The following is an 8,351-nucleotide window of genomic DNA, read 5'->3' on the forward strand; positions in this document are numbered from 1 at the left end:
GTTCTCGAGCGAGAGATGCTGGACGCGGCGCGTCTGGAGCCACTGGAGCAGCCGGTTTGAAAAGGCAATGTCGAGCTGCACGGGATCTTCGCCGTTGGCGAGTGTAAAGTGCGTCAGCGTCGGGTGCTCGAGCACGTGCAGCAGAAGCGAGAGCCCGTGAATCGCGTCATCGCGGTCGACGAGGTGGACTTCAAGTCGGCGGAGATGCGGGACCGAGAGCAGCATACTGCGCATCTCGCGGGCATCGTCGACGTCTTCGAACGACGAGTAGAGCTTGAGGGCGACCAGACACGGCCCATAATCTTGAAGCACGTCGTCGACGTCGGCCGCGTCGCCGAGCGGATACTCAATGTGGATCTGTGGCGACAACGAAAACGTCCCGTAGAGATAGTCCATTGTCTGTTCGTCCAAATTGTCTTCTAAAACATGGACGAGAGGCCACGCGACGCGGAGCTGGCTCGTGATGTGGCCGAGGAGATGCCGAAGTGCCTGGAGCGGTAGCGTCAAGTGCTTCTCGGGCCATAGCGATAGGAACGATAGGAGCGTGTCGTTGTCGCCAATGTGCTCGACGATGACGGCGATGACCCCTGGCGGTAGCGTCGGGTCGAGGTGCTGCGCTGAGGGCACCGTAAGGCGCACCGGACGCGTGGGGCTCGTTTGCATTGGCTCCAAGCGGCGGGCGAATCTAAAACTGTCCGCGTCGTCGTCCAGAGCCCAAAGGTGACGCCGTCGGTTAGACAATTCGCTGCCATAAATAGCCGATAAGAGCAAAGATAACCACCACCACGAGTGTAATTTATCTCGTGTAGCTCTGCATTGGACGACGCAGTTGCCTCGAATCAAAGGGGACGCTTCCAGTGACAAAAGCTCTAGCACGATAATCCTTGTTTTGGGCAATCCACAAGTACATCATGGTCAAACTTTTGATCGAAACCAAGATGCACGGAACGATGGATATCTTGAATAGTTGATGCGAGAACTTTCAACTCAACGACTAAGTCTCCATGATGGCTCTTGGATCATGTAAGCTTTCGACGCTCTTGTTGAGCCCAATGGTCGTGTGCTCTCTTCTCTCAACCAATACGTACGTATATTTTGAATTCTGGTCAGAGGTGAGAGTCCAAGGAGAGTGAGAAGAGAGGAGAGTCTACCTCCTCATGACCCACCAGAGCAACTGACGTGGCAGCACCACAGCGCACATGTTTGATGTGCAAGTCTATTTTTAGATTGGTCAAATGCCCCGCCTCGATGATGACGACGATGGAGACGCATGGAACGAGGTCGATCTGCGCAAGGTGGCTAAGCAAGAGATGCTCGACGCCGAGACGTCCGGTTGCTTGCGCCTAACGAAGCTCCACCTTGTGCGCATGCCGCGCTCGCTGCAGTACCTACCGCACCTTCAAATCATCGATTTGAGCCAGAACGGCCTCACGCGGCTGCCAGGCCAGTGGCTACGGCGGTCCTTCCCGACACTTCACACTCTCCATATCGGCGGCAACCAGCTGCACGTGATGGACGACGTCCTCCACCTCTCTCGGATGCACCACCTTCGCGACCTCGACATCTCTTCCAACCCGCTCCCGCTTGTCACCAATCGTGTCTACCTTCTCGAGGCTCTCTTTCAAGGTACTTCCTTGGAGTGTTGATGTAGCTTCCGTTGGAGTATGTTGCTAGCACCGACGCCCCGGGACGCTACGTACGCGATCGAGACCGACTTGCAGGCAGCTTGTATCGTGCCGGACAAGACACGGTGTCCTGCCGTGTACCGGGCGCGCACACTGGCGCCCGTGCCGAGGCGGGAAGGTTTTCCGATGCTACAAGTGCTCAACCAAGCACCCATCGTGCTCGACGACGTCGCAGCGGTCGAGCGCGAACTCGGTCGCAAGCTGCGGTATCCTGCACCGCACACAACGACGGCCAGCGTCGCCGCAGCTTCCAGGCCACCGGCTCGCTTTCTCGAAATGCGCAAGACGGCCAAAGAATTGGTTCGTCACTTGAGCTGGCGACGGTAAATGCGAGATGCGCGGTGTAGGAGCGACGAAAATTGGGCTTCAAGACGCTGCCCGCCGTGCGTTCCGTGCCCCGTCTCCAGTACACTGTCGACAGGCTGCCAGAGCCCGTCTCTGCCTACGACGATCTGCACGACGTTGGTCGTGGACAGGACGGTGGAATGACCCGCGCTGGTAGGCTCTCTAAACGCTCAAGTATGCACGCGAATGAATCTGCCGCGTAGAGTGTGAAATGGCTCGACGCGACATCAAGCTGGGCTTGGCTGTCACGGGTCCCGCCACCGGCGGCGAATTGCCGCCGGCGCACGAGCCAGTACTCGCCGCGGGGCACTGGAACCACAGCATTGCATCGCTGGACGACCTTCAGAATGACCAGCGCTGCGTCGTGCGCGAAAAAAGCAAGTCGGACTCGACGTTGCAGGACGACCCGCTCGAGTCGGACGTCCTCCTCGACTCGATGGTGCAGGCCGAGCGCTCCCGGTAGAGCAACAAGTCCTTCTCAAGACTAAGTTCTTATTCTAGCCGCCTTACGCAGCGAACGCTCGATGTTTTAGCCAACGTGGACGAGGCGACCGATGCATCGGTGCGACCTTGTGAAGGCGCTATGTTCTTATAGTTCTTCTGCAGGATCCATTCAGCACAAGCTGTGGCGATGCGCTGCTGGATCGACTCAACCACAACTACACGCCTGCTATCGTCGCAGACAAATTCAAGGTTGGCGACAGCTGTTCACATGTATAACCAGTGCACACACGCTGTCGCAGGTCACGACAGCGTTTTGTAAAAGGATTTTTGCTGTTGGCTCCAAGCTCGTGACCCCCGGTAACATACATCGCTCGCAACGAGATGAGTAGGGCAATTGCTGGTAGACTTTCGAGACATTATCGAGCTCGAGCTTCAAGACACTCGGCACCGCAACACGACGCTCTTATCGACAACGGACCCTGCGCCACCATCGCTCGTGGCCACGATGGATCTTTCACTCAAGTAGCCTCTCCGCATGCCACGTCATCGGCTAGACAAATCTGCACTAGTCGCTTGCGCGCCCAGAATCGCATTGAAGGCGTCATCAACACCATCAACCCCAAGCACGAGAAGCGGCTCATCCAAGTCGGAAGCTATCATCTTTGTATCAAAGTATCGAGTGACAGTTTAGGCGCTCATTGATTCCGACCAACAAGTGGTCGACGAGCAACTCCGTCGACAGAAGATCAAGGAACACAAAGACCGTATGGACAATATTGCCCATCGGGGCCACCGCACGCGCCCCACCAGCGCAACCCCCGCGCGCCACGTACCTTGTCCATTTTCATTTTCATTTTTGCTCATATGAAGCGTAGGCGTCGTCATGGCAGCAGCGCAACATCACGGCCATGACGATGAAGGAAAAAGGTGTGGTTCCTCGCAGCACAGCGCGCATTAGCGCAGAGCCCAAGCATCTCGCTTATCGAACGATCGAGACGGTCGAGGCGGCCGCGGACGACCACTTGCTCGGCGTCTCATCCAAAGAGCTCTTGCTGCGCTGCGCCGAGATCCGCAAGCACGCGCGCGAGTCGTTAAAAGAGCTCGCCAAAGCCAAAACCGACTTTGTGGTGAGCGAGTGCGAGTGGGAAAGCCGGCGGCGCGACCGGATCGAGCTTCTCAAGCGCAAGGTCCGCGCGTCGGCCTGCGATGGCACCGAGATTATGATTGGCGACCAAGAATTCATCTATGCAAGCTTTTAAGAAACTCCGTCTACTAACGTCGACTAGATTGTCTCAAAGCGGGACCGACGCCAGCAAGCGTCCAGTGGACCAGCCATGCGAGCTAGCAGCGTCGAACGGAGTAGCATGAGCGTGGCGCCAGAGGAGCAACTAAAGTTTTTGTACCAATATATCTTCTCGAGTGCCACGCGATAGGCCTTTCCCTCATCGCGCATTAGGGCGAGGCATGGAGCAATGGTCATCGCGTCCGAGGCGCGATGGTCGCCTGCATTTTTGAGTCGGCTACGCCTCCAGTCCCAATTTTAACCGGTTTGTTGAATCTGGCTCGAACTCGCATTGCAACCTCGGCTCCTTGTTGTCGCACGCCCGTTGTGGCGCAACGCAATTCGATTCAGAAGCATCCTCCTCCACAGCGTAGTGCCCGAGGATGCCCCTAATAACACCGTCATAAGTTCCGGCTGTACGGACGAGACACATTCTAGACTCATCCCTGTGCGAAAAGACCCAAATTTACCATCGTCTTTGCCGTCGTTTGTCGGACGGCCCGTGCAGGCTGGAGCTGGATCTGGGCATGCTGATACACCATCTTCGATCCCAGTTTTTACGCTCGAATTCTGTGCCCCACTCACCTCCGAGCACCATTGTTCCTCCGCGTTGGAACCAAACACCACCACATAGGCACTCGGAACACTGCGACGTCGCTCTCCTGGACGCATCGTGAGCAAGCGTACCGTACCGTCGTGGCATGGCTGTCAAGGAACTGGTATGAAACCGGTTCTGTAACCGGTTCATTGCGCGACGGCTGTACCATGTGTAACACTGTTACGCCAGCATAATATAATTCGATTTTTTCATGTAGTATCCATTTAAATACCTCTCGCTTTGTATCCACATACAAACACCACGTGCTGTGGTGGGGCAGCGCCCAGAAAGGTCAACCGCAACCAGCTGGCTTGCGGTTGGCGCGAGCCTTTAGCACTGGTGTCATTTGTGCGAAATGCCACCGAGTAGCAAGCCGCACCAGAGCCTCCTCGACGCCATCGAGCGCGGTGATGCCGACGCCGTCCACAGCCTCTTGAAAGCCACCGACGTCGCATCGTCCCCGGACGTGAGCCGGTCGCTCATAGCGGCCGCCTGTCTCTCGCGCTCGTACTTGATCCTGACGTCGCTCATTGACCACGGCGTCTTTGTCTTCCTCGCGTCGCTCTCGGAAGCGCGCAACCGTCACGTCGTGTCGCAATTTATGAACCTCGCGGTCCAAGGTGGCAACGTCAGCATCGTCGCGTGTATTGGCCGGCTCACCGGTATCAACGTGGCCGACTGCTACGAAGAGCTCAAGCTGCCCGACGGCCGAAAGGAGCTCCTGACGCCGCTCCTTGTCGCATCCATCCACGGCGACGTGCCCATGATCAACTACCTTCTTGAAGCCAACGTCGATGTCAACCGGGGTGCGACACGGGACGGCAACTCGCCGCTGTGCATGGCGACTGCCCACGGCCACCACGCCGCGGTCGAGATCCTTCTCGAGGCCGGCGCCAACCCCGACCACCGCAATAGCAAGGGCGAGACCGCGTATGATATGGCCCGCGCCTATGGCCACCTCAACATCCTCTGCCTCCTCGGCATGGACGACCAGCACGGCCACATGCACGTGAACGGCCGCGCGATCGAGTCGACGATCCAGCGCATTCGGCGCTCCAAGGCGCACACGTCGTTTGCAGTCCGTGAGCGCGAAAAAGTCGACTTTAGCTCGCTCCACAAGAAGATTTCAAGTCTGAAAGGTCGGATTTCAGGTCAGAACGGTCGGCTCTCGGCCGTGCACTCGTCGTCGTCGACGTCGAGCGACCCCGCCGCCTCGACGCCCTAGTCGATGCTACTAGTAGCTTATTTAAACACCTCCTTTCTTCGTCCATCTTCGTCCTTGCCATTGCGATGATCGCACGTGACTTACGAGTGACGAGCGCCGACGCGTCTACCTCGTTGCGCTGCTCACACGCCGTCAAAACTTGCTCGCAAGTACCTTGCGCCATGTAATGGTTGATGTGGGTACACGAGTTATAACACGTTACGACGCCACCGAAAGGATATCCAAACGGCAATGCGGCCTCGACCCTCGAACCTCGTTGCACAAGACAGGAGGCAGACGTGCGAACTTCCAACGGGGCAATAGACGCTTTGATTTTGCGTAGCCCAGTCTTCCAATATGAGCAACCAGGTCATGCATTCTGAGCTAGCGATATGGAGAGAAGCTTCCGTCAAGCACCCCTGGCCTCTAATGATATCCTATCACCAAGTCCAGAGGGCACGCGTCGAGCACGCGCCTTGTGCTGCCTCCACGTATCTTGACGCTCCTTCAAAGAGGAGCGCACAAATGTAGCGTTTGGCCGAGATCCCACTCCGCCGGCCCGAGTCGTCGTGACTCGAGACTGGACTGGAAGTTGCCCACTCTAGTCTGTCTGCGTTGTGCTGGCACGACGAGCGAGTTGGTTGAGGCCGTGGGTCAATAAAAAAGTTGACCCATGGTTGAGGCCTTGAGATTGCCTTTTTGGCTCCTGGCATGTCGCATACCAAGGTGCCAGCTGTCCGCTTGCGAGTGACATTCGAAGCACATCCGGATGACCATGGCAGGACGCGTGACCGAGCTCGTGGCAGCCATCGACCGCGCCGACGTTCGCCGCGTTGCCGCCCTTATCGATGGACCCTACACACCAGACGCATTGACGTCGATCCTCCGCGCCGCCTGTCTCGGCCGATCGTACGACATTCTCCACTGCCTCCTCGCGACGCCATCGACCACGGCCTTTCTGTCGTCGGCGCCAACAGCGACGCTCCACTCGCTGCTCAACGCCGCGGCGCAGGGCGGCGACTTGCACATCATGGCTGGTATGAGCCGAGCGACCGGCGTAGCGTGGCGTGACGTGGCCGAGGACGTCGGGCCCGAGCACCTCACGCCGCTCCTCATCGCGTCTATTCGCGGCGACACGGATGCGATGCACTTTCTGCTCCAAGACGGCGTCGACCCGAACGTTGGGCGCACCCGCGACGGTAACGGCCCGCTCGCGATGACGGCGGCCTATGGCTTTACGGGCGCCGCGGCCATGCTCCTCGACGCAGGCGCCAACATGGACGCGCGCAACGCGGGCGGCGCCACGGCGACGGACCTCGCGCTCTTGTATGGCCACGACGAGATCGTCCAGCTGTGCCACATGGCTCACACCCGTGCGCTCGCCTCCGTCGATGGCAACGCGATCAAGAGCAGCATCAGCAAGCTGCGCCAAGCCAAACAGTATACGAATTACGCAGTCCGGGACCGGGAAAAGGTCGACTTTGACCGAGTCCAGCAAAAGATCTCCAAGCTCAAGGCTCGGATTCACGGCCGGATCGACGCCAACTAGTCGAGCTACTGAATCTATTTACGCTCAACGTACACTATCAACCTATCTCGAGAGACCTCGTATCGGGAGGTTCGAACCAGCAACAAAAAGCTCATTGACATTGGGACCAGTGACCGGCACCAGTGATCGGGACTATCGCTGACGATGGCAGGGTGGCGATGCATCAAACGTGCCACGTCTCTGCGCGGACGCCAAATTTTGAGCGCGTGAGTTCTCGGCGGTGCCAGTTCAGGGTTCGTCGCATACGACCAGGATCATGGGTCAATAATAAAGAGGGTGTATCACGCCATACAAAAATCGACGAATCCACGAGGGTCCAGTTGTTTGCCCAATACATTTGTTGGGTTCGGTGAGGAGACCGGCTCCACACAAGATATCGGTATGCACTGTATCTGCATCAAAACAACACTGTACTATACAGGATTTGTAGTGACTGCCAGGCTGATCTTTAAATGAGTATTGACTAAATACACCCATCCAGCATTTGTGATGGCGATGAAGATGGGGGTGTTTGACAGGTCGTCAACAAACGAAACTTTGCACACACATTGATAAGTTTGTTATAGATGTCTGTACAAAGTTTCGTTTCTTGACGGGCTGTCAAACCTCCCCATATTCACGTTTGTGTGTTCATTTTGTCCAAAATTGCTGTATTTGCACGAAAATGGGGAGGTTTGACAGCCCGTCAAGAAATGAAACTTTGTGCTAACATCTATAATGTACTTGTCAATGGGTGTGCAAAGTTTCGCTCCTTGACGGGCTGTCAAACACCCCCATTTTGATGCTTGTGCATTTGAGGACAGCACACCGAGGTACTATTTGCTGACTTCGTGGCATATACGGACTCATTTCATGCGTTTAGAAAAGCCTCGCCGATACTATCGAGGCTTATTCATGCAGAGGCCGTCTTGATGCGCCGTGAAAAGCTATGTTCTAAGCGCTGCATGCACGTAGACCCATGCAGCGATCCGCGGCGCCCAGTCCATTTTAATGAAAAATCGCCCAATAAATTTTATCCGGATGAGGCATTCGGCGCTGGCGCTTCCTCAGGCATTTGGATTGGACATCGCTGTGGGCTCTGCCGTAATTTTATAACTAAATACACGTCGTGAGACACCCTCTTTTTTATTGACCCATGCCAGGATATAGTGGAAGGACAGAGGGCCTCGTTGAGGTGGAGCGGAGTCGGATCGGGCTCAACACCCGCTGATTGAAGACAACGTCGAGGGTTGTCAACGTTGGTA

The 8,351-nt window shown here is 56.6% G+C and overlaps 4 protein-coding genes across 4 annotated transcripts in view; 3 read left to right on the plus strand and 1 right to left on the minus strand.

The window, feature by feature from the left end:
• The window catches only part of SDRG_14510 (hypothetical protein), a gene marked incomplete at its 5' end in the record, with an annotated part of 1,644 nt that extends 981 nt beyond the window's left edge, over positions 1-663 (minus strand). Inside the window, one exon of the mRNA XM_008620644.1 lies at positions 25-663. Within this exon, the coding sequence (XP_008618866.1) occupies positions 25-663 (639 nt within the window). The remainder of the gene's footprint in view (positions 1-24) is intronic.
• Positions 664-1,235: 572 nt separating this feature from the next.
• On the plus strand, positions 1,236-3,894 carry SDRG_14511 (hypothetical protein; the record flags this gene model as incomplete). The annotated part of the gene is made up of 11 exons (XM_008620645.1): positions 1,236-1,626; positions 1,675-1,985; positions 2,033-2,183; positions 2,234-2,489; positions 2,532-2,592; positions 2,637-2,723; positions 2,774-2,831; positions 2,879-2,996; positions 3,044-3,119; positions 3,166-3,303; positions 3,350-3,894. 11 exons carry the CDS (start codon positions 1,236-1,238, stop codon positions 3,731-3,733), a joined length of 2,031 nt encoding a protein of 676 aa, XP_008618867.1. The 3' UTR covers positions 3,734-3,894.
• A 726-nt stretch (positions 3,895-4,620) lies between these two features.
• SDRG_14512 (hypothetical protein) lies at positions 4,621-5,626 on the plus strand. Its single transcript, XM_008620646.1, has one exon. It carries the CDS (start codon positions 4,710-4,712, stop codon positions 5,577-5,579), a length of 870 nt encoding a protein of 289 aa, XP_008618868.1. The 5' UTR covers positions 4,621-4,709; the 3' UTR covers positions 5,580-5,626.
• A 685-nt stretch (positions 5,627-6,311) lies between these two features.
• On the plus strand, positions 6,312-7,393 carry SDRG_14513 (hypothetical protein). Its single transcript, XM_008620647.1, has one exon. It carries the CDS (start codon positions 6,328-6,330, stop codon positions 7,105-7,107), a length of 780 nt encoding a protein of 259 aa, XP_008618869.1. The 5' UTR covers positions 6,312-6,327; the 3' UTR covers positions 7,108-7,393.
• The last annotated feature ends 958 nt before the right edge of the window (positions 7,394-8,351 follow it).

This window comes from Saprolegnia diclina (genome assembly GCF_000281045.1).
Source record: "Saprolegnia diclina VS20 unplaced genomic scaffold supercont1.72, whole genome shotgun sequence".
NCBI lineage: Eukaryota > Oomycota > Saprolegniomycetes > Saprolegniales > Saprolegniaceae > Saprolegnia > Saprolegnia diclina.